This window comes from Rhinopithecus bieti, unplaced genomic scaffold (assembly GCF_001698545.2).
Source record: "Rhinopithecus bieti isolate Rb0 unplaced genomic scaffold, ASM169854v2 scaffold_36417, whole genome shotgun sequence".
Taxonomy (NCBI): domain Eukaryota; kingdom Metazoa; phylum Chordata; class Mammalia; order Primates; family Cercopithecidae; genus Rhinopithecus; species Rhinopithecus bieti.
In genome coordinates, this window is record NW_016815677.1 from 747,476 (window position 1) to 765,091 (window position 17,616).

General features: G+C 38.1%; 1 protein-coding gene and 1 long non-coding RNA gene across 4 annotated transcripts in view; one reads left to right on the forward strand and one right to left on the reverse strand.

The window, feature by feature from the left end:
* DCAF10 (DDB1 and CUL4 associated factor 10) overlaps positions 1-17,616 on the forward strand; it is a 60,948-nt gene that overhangs the window by 28,441 nt on the left and 14,891 nt on the right. Inside the window, 1 exon segment of the mRNA XM_017853538.1 lies at positions 12,433-12,630. Within this exon segment, the coding sequence (XP_017709027.1) occupies positions 12,433-12,630 (198 nt within the window).
* Positions 15,758-17,616, reverse strand: part of LOC108516208 (uncharacterized) — a 56,729-nt gene continuing 54,870 nt past the window's right edge. The window contains exon 4 of one of the 3 annotated variants that reach the window (XR_001881739.1): positions 15,758-16,259. This is a non-coding gene — a long non-coding RNA (uncharacterized LOC108516208). The remainder of the gene's footprint in view (positions 16,260-17,616) is intronic. The other 2 variants (XR_001881738.1, XR_001881737.1) reach the window with 2 other exon arrangements.

Below are 17,616 nucleotides of genomic sequence, written 5' to 3' on the forward strand. Positions count from 1 at the left end.
AAAAAAAAAAAAAAGGAAACCAAACAAATTCAAATCTTTTCTGGATGCAAAAAGTCAGTATCATAAAGAAGTTGATTCTCCCCAAATTATTCTATAAATTCAGTGTAGTTTTAGTTAAAATACCAACAGAGTTTTTCATAAAATTTGATTTTAAAACTTATATAGAACAGCAAGAGCCAGGCATGGTGGTGCATGCCTACAGTATGTAGTCTTAAAACAGGAGTAGATTAAGTGATAGTGGAGTATCCCAGAAACAGACCTATGTATCTATAAAAATGTTGTATATGATAGCAGGGGCATTATGAATCAGTGGGGGGTGGAAATGGAAAAGAGAGGTTTGGCTATATATATGAAAAAATAGAATAAAATTAGATCTCTACTTCACACCATAAGTGAAAATAACTTCCAGTTATATTAAAGATCTAATTATAAAAGCAAACCTTTAAAGTTTTAGGAGAAAGTATAGATTATACTTGTGTTCTAAGTGTAAGAAAGGATGTTTTTTAGATACAAAAAGCATAAATCATTAAGGATTGATCAGTTCAACTGCATAAAAATTTTAAACTTCATTGTAACCAAATGCATCATAACAATGTGAGAAGATAGGCTATAATTGGTGGGAGAAGTTACTTTCAATGTACATAACCAAAAAAGTATTCGTATATAAGATAATAATATATATTATCTTTTAGCAAAAGTGGCAGAGAATCACGTAAGATAAACTACAATGAACAGGCCGGGCACTGTGGCTCATGCCTGTAATCCCAGCACTTTGGGAGGCCAAGGTGGGCGGTTCACCTGAGGTTGGGAGTTTGAGATCAGCCTGACCAACATGGAGAAACCCCGTCTCTACTAAAAATACAAAAATTAGCCAGGCATAGTGGCGCATGCCTGTAGTCCCAGCTACTCAGGAGGCTGAGGCAGGAGAATCGCTTGAACCCGGGAAGCGGAGGTTACAGTGAGCCGAGACAGCGCCATTGCACTCCACCCTGGGCAACAAGAGCAAAACTCTGTCTCAAAAAAAATAAAAAATAAAAAACAATAATGAGCAATAACTACAGAAAGATGTTCAAGCTTATTTATTATGGATGTGCAAATAAAAATAACAATAAATACCAAGAATTGGCAGAAAAATACTTGGTATTTCTCTTGGCAGCAAAATGTTGAGAAATAGGCACTCTTAGATATTACTGATGAAGTATAAATTTGTAACATTATTTTGAAGGGCAGTTTAGCCATATATGGTAAAGTTGAAGATTAATGTTTTTTTAAATAATTAATGCAGGCTGGGCATGGTGGCTCATACCTGTAATCCAAGCATTTTGGGAGGCTGAGGTGGGAGAATCACTGGAGGGCAGGAGTTCAAGACCAGCCTGGGCAACATAGTGAGACTCCGTCTCTACAAAAAATTTAAAAATTAGCCAGGTGTGGTTGCATGTGCCTATAGTCCCAACTACTTGGAAAGCTTAGGAGGATTGCTTGAGCCCAGGAGTTCGAGGCTTTAGGGAGCCATGATTGCACCACTGCATTCCGGTCTGGGTGACAGAGCAAGACCCTGTCTCTTAAAAAAAGAATAAAGAAGAAGAAGAAAGAAATTAATGCAAATGTAGACATGGAGGTGTATAAAGAAGATTCATTATAGCATTGTTTGTAATAGACAGAAGTTGGAAACAACTTGAATGTCTATCAAGAGGAAATTAATAGATAAATTCTGGTGTATTTATATAATGAAATACTATACATCAGTTAAGATAAATGAACTAAAAGCATCAGCATCTGCTACACATCTCAGAAATTTAAAGTTGAAGTAGAAAAGAAAAATGTAGAATGAGCTTTATAGTGTGATACCATTTACATAAAATTTGAAAACATTACAAACATAAGCTTGGTGAGGGCATGTATTTGTTCTGTGCTCTATTCCAGCATCTAGAATTATGCCTAGCATATGGTGGGTGCTTATTCAACATTTACAGAGAAAAAACTGAATGCAAAACAATACTATAAAGTGTTTATGGTTATATACATATGAATTCATGGTATTAAAAATTTATATCAGAATAACAACAAATTTTGGATAGTGGTTCCCCCTGGGGAGGAAGAGAAGGGAAGGGATTGGGGAGGGATATACAAGGCACTTCAACTGTGTTTGTAATGTTCAAAAATATGTGAAAGATAAAATGTTAAAGTTGATAAAGCTGAGTGGTATCCCAGATGTTTGTTACATTTTTCATAGTTTTCTCTATGTTGCTAATATTTTATAATTTAAAAATTTCTTATCTCAGAAAGATAAGACTTGTGCAAAGTTGTTTGCCTTTACTCAAAACGACCTTTGACTAATCTGCTATTAGAATGTATTCTTTATCAATGTTAGCCTTCATTTGCTGCTGCTAGTGTGCCTGCCATAGCAACTCATACCTACAAATTTGAATCTGCTTCTTCTGATCTGTTGATTAGAGAAATCGATTTTGAAGCTCGTTTACATGTATACATAACTTAAGAGTTTTGGCTGGGTGCAGTGGCTCACGCCTGTAATCCCAGCATTTTGGGAGGCCGAAGTGGGCAGATTGCCTGAGGTCAGGAGTTCCAGACCAGCCTGGCTAACATGGTGAAACCCAGTCTCTACTAAAAATACAAAAATTAGCTGGGCGTGGTGGCACATGCCTGTAGTCCCAGCTACTCGGGAGGCAGGAGACTCGCTTGGACCCAGGAGGCAGAGGTTGCAGTGAACCGAGATCGCAACACTGCACTCCAGCCTGGGCAATAGAGCAAGACTCTGTCTCAGGAAAAAAAAAAAAAAAAAAGAGTTTTGAGTGAGAATCTGAAGAGTCTTCGGTGCATGAGCTTAAATGTGCATTATTTATTAATAATACTAACTTCCATTGTTTGAATGCTTTCTATGTGTCAAACCTTCTGTGAAGCACTTTTTATACATTACTTAATCCTTACAGTATCCCTCTGTGAGACAGATATTGTAGCTATTTAAGGAATAAAGAAACTATAACTCAAATAAAGAGATTTGCCCAAGTTCTTAGATATAGTAAGTGGTAGAGCTGGAATTCATACTCAGTTCCATTAGATCACCTCACTGTATTGTTCAGAGATACGGGCATGCATTTTCTGGTTTGGTTCTAGATAGTCATTTTGTACATACTTGGTAATATCTTCTAGTTCATTTCTTAGTTTTGTAGTTTGCTTATTATCTTGTAAAATAAAAAAATAAAAACATTGATAGTTATGGAGAATATTTTCTGTTCATATTTTGGGAAAGTAGTGGGACAAGTCTATAATTTAAATACTTAAACCATTATACAGGCTTACTTCTCATTCCTGAGGGATCTGTATATGGATTCAGAGCTCATTTAATAATCATTAGCCGGGTCTGATGGCGGGCACCTGTACTCCCAGCTACTCGGGAGGCTGAGGCAGATAATTGCTTGAACCCGGGAGGCGGAGGTTGCAGTGACCCAAGATCATGCCACTACACTCCAGCCTGGGTGACAGAGCGAGACTCCATCTCAAAAAAAAAAAAAAAAAAGATATAGGTCCCCCCAATTATGAAGTTGCAGGGAGAAGCCCTGAGGTCATCATAAGAATATTTATTTAGTGATATTACATTTAAAAAATTAGTACCCATTTAGCCGGGCATGGTGGCGGGCACCTGTAATCCCAGCTACTCAGGAGGCTGAGGCAGGAGAATCGCTTGAACCCGGGAGGTGGAGATTGCAGTGAGCCAAGATCGCGCCATTGCACTCCAGCCTGGGCAACAAGAGCAAAACTCCATCTGAAAAAAAAAAATAATAATTAGTACCCATTTAGGTAGCTCACGTCTGTAATCCCAGCACTTTGAGGCCAAGGTGGGCAGATCACCTGAAGTCAGGAGTTCGAGACCATGCTGGCCAACATGTTGAAAGCCCATCTCTACTAAAAATACAAAAATTAGCAGGGCATGGTGGTGGACGCCTGTAATCCCAGCTACTCGGGAGGCTGAGGCATGAGAATCGCTTGAACCCAGGAGGTGGAGGCTGCAGTGAGCTGAGATCATGCCATTGCACGCTAGCCTGGGCAACAAGAGCGAGACTCCGTCTCAAAAAAAAAAATTAATACCCATTTAAATGTATCCCAGGATCTATTTCTCCCTCCCACTGTCTTTGTTGGTTTGCTGCTTATTGTTAAATGTCAAACTATATAATGCAAATGTAGGGCTGCGTCAGTGGGAACATGAAATTTCTTATCTTACAAAGGATGTAGAATTTTGCAAAACCCTGAAAATTATGTTAGAGAACTGGTCAAGTAATATAAAATCACTGGCAGATAATGATATCATAGAGTTAGAGTAGTGATCAATTTGATAAAAGAAAATGACATCAATTATGACACGATAGAGACCTCAAAGCATTATGTGAATATCTCACAGGACTAAGGAAAAAGGCTCTTGGGAAAATTGATGAGGCCCTTGAATGTTTATATAGAAATGACTCTCTGTTTTGGGTTTTGTTTTGTTTTGTTTTGAGACAGGGTCTTGCTCTGTTACCCAGGCTAGGCTGGTGTGCAGTGGCACGATCATGGCTCAGTGCAACTTCTGCCTCCTGGGCTCAAGCAGTTCTCCTGCCTCAGCCTCTCAATAGCTGGGACTACAGGCTTGGCTAATCTTTTGTAGAGACAGGGTTTCTCTATGCTGCCGGGGCTGGTCTTGAACTCCTGACCTCAAGCAATCCACCTGGCTCAGCCTCCCAAAGTGTTGGGACTACAGGCGTGAGCTGCAATGACCCTCTTTTTGATACTACAAATTCAAATATGAAGTAAGGATGTCATATTCTGCTATCATAATTTCATTGGGAAGATTATGTAAAAAATGCCAAACATTTAATTTATTCTTGTTCTGAGAATTTGCATATGCAGATACTCTTCAACTTCTGATGGGATTATCTCCCAACTGGAAGTCAAAATGCATTTAATACCCAGATAAACATCATAAAGTCAAAAAATTGTTAGTTGAACAATTATAAGTTGGGGATCATCTGTAGTTAAATAAACAGGAAAATGTTTATTTTCATGAGTTTTTGTTTAATATTTTTTTAAGATATAGACTCAACAACACTTTCATTTATACAATGAAATGGTACCTGTTTTAATAGAATTCACTTTCAGTTTCTTTTATCCTTTACCATATCCTCTGACAATGAAGACCGTGAATTTGTCCAGATATCATCTTACCCATAGCTGTTACAGTCATGTATGTTGGGGTTTGATGGGGACATTTGGAGTTCTGTGATTCAGAGACATAGATTTCAGTGTGTTTGAAGGGTTTTCTCCTATTTATTGGGGTCTGTGGAGTTATAAATATTTTACAATTATTAACTTATTAAGCTAGACTAAGTTTTATTTTGAGAGGACAAGGCCCACATATCCAAGGATTTGTCTAATGCTACATTCTTTGCATCTGTTGATTTTGGGATAAAAATTGTTCTGGATGCTTTAATTTATCTCCTAGTGTACATTCTTAATATTCTACATTTTTTTTTCTCTTTATCAGTGATTTTTCCAATACCAAAGTTTTTTTTGTTTGCTTTGCTGCCCAGGCTGGAGTGCAGTGGCACGATCTCGGCTCACTGCAGCCTCCGCCCTGCCAGCTCAAGCGATTCTCCTGCGTCAGCCTCCCAAGTAGCTGATATTACAGGCATGCATCATCACACCTGGCTAGTTTTTGTATTTTTAGTAGACACGGGTTACATCATGTTGCCCAGTCTAGTCTCAAACTCGAGCTCAGGAGATCCACTCTTGTTGGCCTCCCAAAGTGCTGGAATTACAGGCGTGAGCCACTGTGCCCAGCCATCATTTTTCAAATTTATATTTTACTAAACAGCAACTTCCAATATCAAAGTTTTTTTTTTTTTTTTTTTTGAGGCGGAGTCTTGCTCTGTCGCTCAGGCTGGAGTGCAGTGGCCGGATCTCAGCTCACTGCAAGCTTCGCCTCCCAGGTTCCCGCCATTTTCCTGCCTCAGCCTCCCAAGTAGCTGGGACTACAGGCGCCCGCCACCTCACCCGGCTAGTTTTTTGTATTTTAGTAGAGACGGGGTTTCACTGTGTTCGCCAGGATGGTCTCGATCTCCTGACCTTGTGATCCGCCCGTCTCGGCCTCCCAAAGTGCTGGGATTACAGGCTTGAGCCACCGCGCCCGGCCGCAAAGTTTTTAACAAGTAATATTTTGAGGTGAAAATGAGCCAATTAAAGTCAGAGTATTAAATTTCTCATTAAACTTATTCATTTCAAAATTATTCACTTTTATTCCAACTTTATATTTTTCTATACTTTTGGTATTAAAATATCCTTTCATGCAACAATTATCGTTTTTTAAATGACCTTATTAACAAAAATTAAAAAGCTAGTCCCCCTTTTTATTTTTTATGAAAGTCCAACAGTCTGGAAATCTAGCTAGTTCAGAGACCTTTCTGAAACTCTCATTCTAATAATCTCTCCTCCTTAAGACTCTCAGACCACTGTGGCCTGCAGCAATATAACCCCATTGGGGTTTTAAATCCATCCGTGCATTAAGTATTTTCTGTAGACTGAATAAAATATCTTTGTTATTTTTAAAAAACTTTTCAAAAGTATGAGTNCAATTATCGTTTTTTAAATGACCTTATTAACAAAATTAAAAGCTAGTCCCCTTTTATTTTTTATGAAAGTCCAACAGTCTGGAAATCTAGCTAGTTCAGAGACCTTTCTGAAACTCTCATTCTAATAATCTCTCCTCCTTAAGACTCTCAGACCACTGTGGCCTGCAGCAATATAACCCCATTGGGGTTTTAAATCCATCCGTGCATTAAGTATTTTCTGTAGACTGAATAAAATATCTTTGTTATTTTTAAAAAACTTTTCAAAAGTATGAGTATGCTCAATTTATTTTAAAACTTTAACTTTCCAGTAGTCTTTTAGAAAATATTTTTTGCATGTATTTTTCTCAATCATGTAATTTTTTTTTTTTTTTTTTTTTTTTTGAGACAGCGTTTCCCTCATGTCACCCAGGGTGGAGTGCAGTGGTGCTATCTCGACTCACTGCAACCTCTGTCTCCCTAGCTCAAGCGATTCTCTTGCCTCAGCCTCCTGAGCAGATGGGACTACAGGTGCGTGCCACCACACCTGGCTAATTTTTATATTTTTCGTAGAGATGAGTTCTCACCATGTTGCCCAGGCTCGTCTCAAAACTCTTGAATTCAAGTGATCAGCTGGCCTCGGCCTCCCAAAGTGCTGGGATTATGGGTGAGAGCCACTGTGCCCAGTCTCAGTCACGTAATTTCTGTCAAGTATGGAAGTCATTTAACTAGTTTTACTTTAGAAAGCATCATCAGGGCTGAGCGCAGTGGTTCACACCTGTAATCCTAGCACTTTGGGAGGTCGAAGGGGCAGATCAGTTGAGGTCAGGAGTTCAAAACCAGCTTGGCCAACATGTTGAAACCCTGTCTCTACTAAAAATGTAAAGAAAATTAGCAGGAACCGGGCGTGGTGGCTCATTCCTGTAATCCCAGCACTTTGGGAGGCTGAGGCAGGGAGATAGATCATTTGATGCCCGAAGTTTGAGACCAGCCTGGCCAAAATGGTGAAACCCCGTCTCTACTGAAAATACAAAAATTAGGCGGGCGTGATGGCGGGCGCCTGTAATCTCAGCTACTTGGGAGGCTGAAGCAGGAGAATGGCATGAACCCGGAAGCTGGAGGTTGCAGTGAGCCGAGATCGTGCCACTGCACTCCAGCCTGGGAGACAAGAGTGAGACTCTGCCCCGCCCAAAAAAAGATTACCTGGGCGTGGTGGCGGGCGCCTGTAATCTCAGCTACTCAGGAGGCTCAAGCAGGAGAATCGCTTGAACCCGGGAGGCGGAGATTGCAGTGAGCTGAGATCACGCCATTGCACTCCAGCCTGGGCAACAGCAGCTAAACTCAGTCTCAAAACAACAACAACAACAACACATTATCAGTAAAGGTAAACCTATAAGGGAAAAATGGACTTGACAATATAAGAATTAAAATTTTGATTAGCTGGGCATGGTGGCTTGTGCCCATAGTCCCAGCTACTCAGGAGACTGAGACAAGGAGGGTTGCTTGAGTCTGGGAGGTCAAGGCTGTGGTGAGCCATAATCATCACTGCACTCCAGCCTGGGCAACAGAGCAAGACCTTGTCTCAAGAAAAAAAAAATTAAAATTTTGATATGGTGAGAAAACGTAAACCATATAAAAGAAATATGTGGAAAATATATACAATGCACAGTATTTGAAAAACTGATATATTATCTTTAAAGATTTTTTTTACAACACAGTAATTAAAATAATATTGCAGTTGTAAAATCAGCAAGGAACATGAACAGCAAAGAAATATATCTTTCTAATAAATGTGAAAAGTTTCAACTTTACTAAAATAAAAGTTTCAACTTAAAACAAGATGATATTTTTTCCTAGCACTTAGGAGAAAGTTTTTTTAAAGACCTATGTGGCAAGGATTTGGAAAAGTGGACACTCTCCTAACTGCTGATGGAACTCATATTGGTATGTTTTTCTGGAGGACAATTTGGCTATATTTAAAAAAACTTACATTACAAACAAATCCCATTTTACTTAGCAGTATGTTTTTCTGGGAATATACTTAGAGACATAAATAGGGATGTGATTAATATTTGGCTGTAAGTATGCTCATCTTAGTGTTTTTTAGTAGTAAAAAATTGTAAGCAATCCAAACACCCAAAAATTGCATATTCATTTTAAAAAGAAGCCGGGCACGGTAGCTCACGCCTGTAATCCCAGCACTTTGGGAGGCTGAGGCAGGTGGATCACCTGAGGTCAGGAATTTGTGACCAGCCTGACCAACCTGACGAAACCCGTCTCTACTAAAAATACAAAAATTAGCCGGGCGTCGTGGCGGGTGCCTGTAATCCCAGCTACTCTGGAAGCTAAGGCATGAGAATCACTTGAATCCAGGAGGTAGAGGTTGCAGTGCGCACCTGGGGGATAGAGCGTGACTCTGTCTCCAAAAAAAAAATATTTTTAAAGAAAAGAAAAAAGATTTCAGTTTCTTCATACAGTGAACACTATTCAGCCATTAAAAATGATTTTGTCAATAAATCTTTAATAACATGGCAATATGTTTTTGAGATAATATTAGGTTTAAAACATAGAAATTAAGCTAAACATCAATAAACTGGTTATTTTTGGTGATGGATTTTTTTTTCATTAAAAATATTTTCAATAGAAATGTTTTTTGTTGGCCGGGCGCGGTGGCTCAAGCCTGTAATCCCAGCACTTTGGGAGGCCGAGACGGGCGGATCACGAGGTCAGGAGATCGAGACCATCCTGGCTAACATGGTGAAACCCCGTCTCTACTAAAAAATACAAAAACACTAGCCAGGCGAGGTGGCGGGCGCCTGTAGTCCCAGCTACTCGGGAAGCTGAGGCAGGAGAATGGCGTAAACCCAGGAGGCGAAGCTTGCAGTGAGCTGAGATCCGGCCACTGCACTCCAGCCTGGGCGACAGAGCGCCAGACTCCGTCTCAAAAAAAAAAAAAAAAAAAAAGAAATGTTTTTTGTTATTGTTATTTTTAAAATAAGAGATGGGGTTTTGTCATGTTGCCCAGGCTGGTCTCAAACTCCTGAGCTCAAGCGATCCATCCATCTTGGCCTTCCGAAGTGTTGGGATTATAGGCATGAGCAACCACGCCTGGCCAAGAAATGTATTTTTATAATTAAAAAATAGTTACTGGGAATCACCATAGAATAAATCCATAATGTACTCCCTAGTCATCTCTACTTTCCCATACACAGCATTCCTAACACTGCTTCTCAGAGGGCACCATCCGCTTACATGCCTGTGTACCTTTGCTTACCCCCGGCCACTTAGGGAGTTCCTGCTCATCTTTTATTCAGTTCAAATGATAACATCATGAAATCTTTCCCAACCACCCTCTTTGCTTATTCCACACAATTATTTTGTGTAATTATGTAGTTACATTGTCTTTTCTGCTAGGCAGTGAACTCCTCTTTCGTTTATTTTATAAGTATTTGTTGAGTGTGTATGTGTCTGGCACCATGTGTATTGTATACTGCAGATCTAACCATGACCCGAGGCAGACAGGTTCCTTCTGCCTTCAAGGAGTTTATAGTAAAGTTGTTCCTTACAATATAATTTTTTTTTTTTTTTGAGATGGAGTCTCACCCTGTTGCCCAGGCAGGAGTGCAGTGGTGCCATCTGGGCTCACTGCAAGCTCTGCCTCCTGGGTTCACGCCATTCTCCTGCCTCAGCCTCCCAGTGGCTGGGATTACAGGCGCTCGCCACCACGCCCGGCTAATTTTTTGTATTTTTAGTAGAGACGGGGTTTCACCAACAGTATAATATTAAGTATTATGATAGAAACTCCCAGAATGCTTTGGGAGCTCAGAGAATTGGTAGGTCTACCAGACTGGTTAAACAGGAAAGGCTTCCTGGAGGGGATAACAGCTGAATATAGTTATATGCCACATAACAACATTTCAGTGAGTGACATCATATACAACAGTGGTTCCAGAAGATTATAATGGAGCTGAAAAATTCCTATTGCCTAATACTGTGTTATACTTTTATTGTTATTTTAGAATGTACTCCTACTTTAAAAAAAAAAAGTAAACTGTAAAACAGCCTTAGGGAGGTTCTTCAGGAGGTATTCCAGAAGAAGCCATTGTTATCAGGAGATGACAGCTCTGTTCCTGTTATTGCCCAGTGGGGCAAGATGTGGAGGTGAAAGACAGTGATACTGATGATTTTTACCCTGTGTAGGGCTAGGCTAATGTGTGTCTTTGTTTTTAACAAAAAAGTTTAAAAAGTAAACATTTTAATAGAAAAAAGTTTATAAAATAAGGATATAAAGAAAGAACATAGTTTTGTACAGTTGTACAATGTGTTTGTGTTTAAGCTGTTATTACAAAAGAGTCAAAAGTTTAAAAAATTAAAAATTCATTAAGTAAAAAAAGTTATAGTAATCTAAGGTTAATTTATTACTGAAGAAAAAGTTTTAAATAAATTTAGTGTAGCCTAAGTGTACAGTGTTTATAATGTCTACAGTAATGGACAGTAATGCCCTAGGCCTTCACACTGACTCACCCCTCACTCACTGACCCACCCAGAGCAACTCCCACTCCTGCAAGCTCCATTCATGGTAAGTGCCCTATACAGGTGTAACATTTTAAATCTTTTATACAGTACTTTCACTGTATTTTTTTCTATCTTTCAATATACAAATACTTACAATTGTCTTACAGTTGCCTACAGTATTTAGTACGGTAACATGCTGTGCACATTTGTAGCCTATGAGTGATAGGCTACATACCATATATACCATATAACCTCAGTGTGTTCCATCTAGGTTTGTGTAAGTTCATTCTATGATGTTCACACAACAACAAAATCACCTAAGGACACATTTCTCAGAATGTATTCCATCATTAAGCGACACATGATGGTATTTAAAAGAAAGCAAGAATTAGCCAGATCCAGGGGCAGGAGGAAGCTTGTTTCAGGTAGCAGAAACAACCTGTGTAAACGCCTGGTATTTGAAAACCATGATCAATTTTAGGAGAGTCGTTATGGTATTTGTGGATATTGAGGTTGATTTCTGACAATTATATGTAAATTTATCTTGGAAGAAGCACCAGAATTCATTTCTTCGGTAAGAGATTAGGATAACAGCATGTATTACAGAAAGCATCCTAATGTTAAACAAAAATTCAAGTGTGAATAGTAGTTTATTTTTTAAGCATTTGTATTAAATATATTCTCACTAAGGATTGAGAAGTTAGTGTAAAATAATAAAAAGTGTGAATTATATAGTATTTTAAGTCTTATTTTGTAATCTTGACTGGTCCTAATAAAATGTTGCTAAAAGATTATTTGGGAAATACCTTTGAGTTAAAAGATTTTAAAATGGCAATTTTACATCAATTTTGTGTGTAAATGTGTTCTAAATAGAAAAGATGTTCAAGGCAGAGCAAATATTTCTCATGATTTTGATTACGTGTAATGTGTCCCTCTCGGCAATCAAATCTTCAAAACTTCCTCTATCTCCTATTAAATTCTCTCTCATCATTTTTGTTTCCTATAGAGATTCTGAAGTTCTTTTTTTCCCTTCTGTCACTGTTTTCCAAACACTTACCCCATTTCCAATTTCAAATAAAAATCAGTAATTTAAAGCAAATGGATCCAATTGCAATGTGACTGTCATTAAATCATAGTATCCTGGCTCTGTAATTATGCAAAGTATACTTTTTATAGTATATCAGAGTCATTGGGTTTATATAGTGAGTATGTAGTCCTTTTTTTCTTTCTTTCTTGACTAGGTAATATAGTGACTGTTTCTCAAATCAATTTTCCTTTAAAAAGAGATTAAATGAACCAGGGTTTTGTTTTTCTGCTTTTATAGATTTCTTGATAACCGGCTGTTTGCTACCTGCTCTGATGACACTACAATAGCACTATGGGATCTGAGAAAATTGAACACCAAAGTATGCACTTTACATGGTCACACTAGCTGGGTGAAGAACATCGAATATGATACTAATACAAGACTCTTAGTAACATCAGGATTTGATGGAAATGTCATTATTTGGGACACTAACAGGTTTGTGAATAGGAGACCATGTTAGGATTATGAACAAAAACATTTTTTTAAAGATGGTGAACAAATTCAGTGTTCTGTCCTAGCCTCAAGAAAGAAACTGGCTTTAGGAAAAACAACCAAAAAGTGATGATATCGTTAATTGTACTTACTCATATACTGCAACTGAAAATTTTAGGAGAAAATGATACAGGAAGAAGACCAAGTAGTATAGTTAATGATGAAAACTGGCTTATAAAAAGAGTTTTCTGAATTTAAGGAAAATATTTTGTTATTTCTCCTGCGAAACTAAACTGTTTCTCACTTTTCTTCCTTCAATTCTACATATATTTATTTTGTAATTTTTGTTCTTTGTTTTCATGCATTAAAAGAGTAGTTCTCATTTGGAGTGGTACTGATCTCAAAGGGAATGTTTAGAAATAAAGCATGGGGCAGTTTTGGTTGTCACTATGGGGGAAAAGAGCTATCTACTAGCATTTAGTCGGCAAGGACCAGAGTTTCTAAACATCCTGCAGTACACAGGTCAGTGTGCAGAGTGGACTAGTTGTCCCACCTAAAATGCCAGTTATGCCTCTGTTGTGAAACATTCCAACAAAATGTCTCCTTTTAAAGAAATTGATACTTAAAGAGTTGAAGTTTGAAAAATAATTGAAACATGCCTGCTTTGCTAGCCATGGTGAAATGATAATACAGTAAACACACCATGATCATTCCTGTGTGTATTTGTTTTTGTTGTTGTTTTGAGACAGGGTCTCGCATTGTCACCCAGGCTGTAGTGCAGTGGTGCGGTCACAGCTCACTGCAGCCTGGATCTCCTAGGCTTAAGTGATCCTCCTGCCTCAGACTCCTGAGTAGCTAGGACTATAGGCATGTGCCACCATGCCCACCGAATTTTTTAATTTTTGTAGAGACGGGGTCTCCCTATGCTGCCCAGGCTGGTCTTGAACTCCTGGGCTCAAGTGATCCTCCTGCCTCAGCTCCCAAAGTACAAGGATTACAGGCATGAGCCACTGTGTGTGGCCATCATTTTTGGAATATTCTTTTAGAGGTCATATGTAAAAGAGAGGGGCTATTCTTAGAGATTTGTAGCTACCCATACTCTTTTGAGTGGAAGACAAAACTATTGGTTATCTTTAGACAAAGACAAGCATACCTACTAAATGAATTTGTTTACTAAAATTTAGAAATAAAATTTGAATAGAAACATAAATGATAACTTCCAAATTAGTAGAGGGTAAAAAACTAATAAAACATGATGAATCCCATAGAAGCAGAGAAGGGAAGGAAAAAAGAGAATTATTTAAAAGAAAAGATAAGTTAAGAAGCACAAAACTAGTCATATACTGCAACTAAAAATGTTGGAGAAAATTATACAGGAAGGAGACCAAGTTGTATAGTTCATGATGAAAACTGGCTTATAAAATAAATTTCCTTAATTTCAGGAAAAATATATTTGTTATTTCACAAAGCATAAAACTGGTAGGCAGATAACCTAAGCTTCAATCCAAATATTAATAATTGTGATAAACATATATGGACTAAACTGTCCAGTTAAAAATAGACAGTGTTAGATTAGATTAAAAATAAAACAGAGCTGTATTTTCTTTGTAAGGGACACAGTTAAAACATACCCAGAAAAGTTGAAAGGAAAAGGATGAGAAAAAACAAACAGAATTATACATCAAAGACAAAACAATTGTAGCTACATTAATAGCAGACAAAATAAAGTTTAAGGCAAAAGCATTATTGATAAAAGGTACTATAACAAAAGATTAATTTCACTAAAATATAAAAGCTTGTATGCACCTAAAACATACCATAAAATATAAAAGCAAAAGTGGAGAGAATTACAAGAAAAAAGTGAGAAATCTCTATCTCAGTGGAAAATATTAACAGCATTCTCTCATTTACTAATAGATTAGACAAAAATGGGCCGGGCGTGGTGGCTCACGCCTGTAATCCCAGCACTTTGGGAGGCTGAGGTGGGTGGATGACTTGAGGTCAGGAAACCAGCCTGGCCAACATGGTGAAACTCTGTCTCTACTAAGAATACAAAAATTAGGCCAGGTGTGGTGGCTCACACCTGTAATCCCAGCACTTTGGAAGGCCGAGGTGGGTGGATCACCTGAGGTCAGGGGTTCAAGACCAGCCTGGCCAGCATGGCAAAACCCCATCTCTACTAAAAATACAAAAATTAGCCAGGCGTGGTGGCTGGCGCCTGTAATCCCAGCTACTTGGGAGGCTGAGGCAGGAGAATCACTTGAATCCAAGAGGTGGAGGTTGCAGTGAGCCGAGATTGTGCCACTGTACTCCAGCCTGGGCCACAGAGTGAGACTCTGTCTCAAAACAATAACAACAACAACAACAACAACTAAAACACAAAAATTAGCAGGGCCTAGTGGCACACACCTGTAATCCCAGCTACTTGGGAGACTGAGGCAGGAGAATCGCTTGAACCTGGGAGGCGGAGGTTGCAGTAAGCCAGCCTGGGTGACAGAGTGAGATTCTGTCTAAACAACAACAACAAACAAAGAAAAATGGATAAGGCTGTGGAAGATTTAAATATTATTAATAAGCTTGATGTATTACACATATTTAGAATTCCGCTCCCAACAACTAGTAAAAATATCCTCTGAAGCAAACTTAGAACAGGTACAAAAATTGAGCATGTACTGAACTACAAAGTAGGTTTCAGCTGGTACCCAAGAACTATTATCACACAAACCATTTTCCCTGTTCTTAGTATCATTTAGTTATTAATTAAAAATTCTCATGTTTAGAGACTTATAAACTTGCTTTTAAATAATTTATGAATCAAAGAAGAGATCATACTGAAGACAGGTTGAAAACTAATGAACTAAGCATCTTACTCAAAAAACTGGAAAAAAGTAAAAGGATAAATCCAATGAAAGTAGATGTATGGAAATGATAAGTGTAAAAGCACAAAACTGATGATGTTAAAAATGAAAATATAATAGAGGATTTTTAAAAGCCTGCTCTTTTAAAAAAGCTAATTGAATAGGCAATTCTCTGGCAAGATTCATCAAGAGAAAAAAGACAAAAATAACTAATATCAGCAACAAAAAAGGAGACAACAATATAGAATAAGATGATAGATGAGCTTTATTCCCTATATACTTGAAAACTTTGATGAAATAGGCAGTTTACTAAAAAATACACCTTAGCAAAACTGGCAAAGGAAGAAATAGAAAACCTGAAATACAACTATTACTAGGACTAATATTTAGCCAATATGTACTGGTTCAGCTGAAGCATTGTGAAAAGATTGAACTTCTTCCATACTAATTTGTAAATAGGCAGTGCCCTGAGTTACCCTCTGACACCCTCTGACTACCCAGGCCCCTCTTCTAGAGATACCTCCCTCAAAACCTTCCCATGATTCAGTAGCAAAAGCCCCCGTTACACAATATGGCGATTCCAGGACCCTGTTCCAGCACAGCCATCTCCATCTATTCTGACTGGCAAGTGTTCGTGCAGTGCTTGTTATTTAAATATTCTGAATATCACCTCTGCCACAGCCATTAAAGAAAGGGAAAAAATGAATTAAAACCTACCTACAGTACTAATAAAAGAGCAGTTCTGTCCGTTTTACAGGTGACTTCTACCAAATACTGCAAATAAGAGAACATTCTAATTTTATTAAACTGATCAGATTACTGGAAAAGGGAATTCTTACATCATGTATAAAACTAGTATGACCATGATACTTGAACTTAACAAAGATAATATTAAAAAAAAAGAAAGGCAAATCTGTAATATGAATATAAATACAAATATTCTAAATGCAAGGAAATTGAACCCTACATTATAGTAAATATTATGACCAAGTTGGGCTTACTCAAGGAATGAAAAGATGGTTTATCAATAGAAATTGTATTAATATAATTATCCCCATTAACAGATAAAATGGGTAAATTTGTATGATTGTTTCAAATGAGGAATAAGATTCAACATTCAGTCATAATTAAAAACAAAAGAGAGGAGACATCATAACCAACCTTACAGAAATTAAAAGGATTAATAAGAAGTACTATGAGCAACTTTATAAAAACAAATTAGGCAACATAGATGAACAGGTAGACACCTAGGGAGTCACAAATTACTGAAACTGACTTAAAATAAATAGAAAATCTATGGACTCATAGACCTACAGCAAGTAAATAAATCCAATTTATAAATTTTTTTTATTTTTTTAAGATGGAGTCATTGCAACCTCTGCTTCCCGGGTTCAAGTGATCCTCCTGCCTCAGCCTCCTAAGTAGCTGGGATTACAGGCGTCCGCCACCACCCCGGCTAACTTTTGTATTTTTAGTAGAGACAGGGTTTCACCATGTTGGTCAGGCTGATCTCAAACTCCTGACCTCAGTGATCTGCCCGCCTTGGCCTCCCAAAGTGCTGAGACTACAGGTGTGAGCCACTGTGACTGGCCTGACCAATTTTAAATTGGTAATTTAAAAATAATCCCACAGTGAAAAACCCAGAATCAAATGGCTTCACTGATTAATTCTACCAAATATTTACATAGTAAATAATAACAATCATTCACAAACTCTTACAGAATATAGAGGAGACAGGATACTTTCCAACTCATTCTTTGAATCTAGTATTATCCTGATACTAAAACCAGACAGACACCATACAAATAGAAACTACAGGGCTGGGTGTGGTGGCTCATGCTTGTAATCCTAGCATTTTGAGAGGCCAAGGCAGGCTGATCACTTGAGGTCAGGAGTTCAAGACCAGCCTGGCCAACATGGTGAAACCCCATCTCTACTAAAATACAAAATTAGCTGGGTGTGCTGGTGCATGCCTGTAATCCCAGCTACTCAGGAGGCTGAGGCAGGAGAATCCCATGAACCCAAAAGGTGGAAGTTGCAGTGAGCCAAGATCACACCATTGCACTCCAGCCTGGGGACAAGAGCAAAACTCCGTCTCAAAAAAAAAAAAAAAAAGCCCAAAATATTCCTT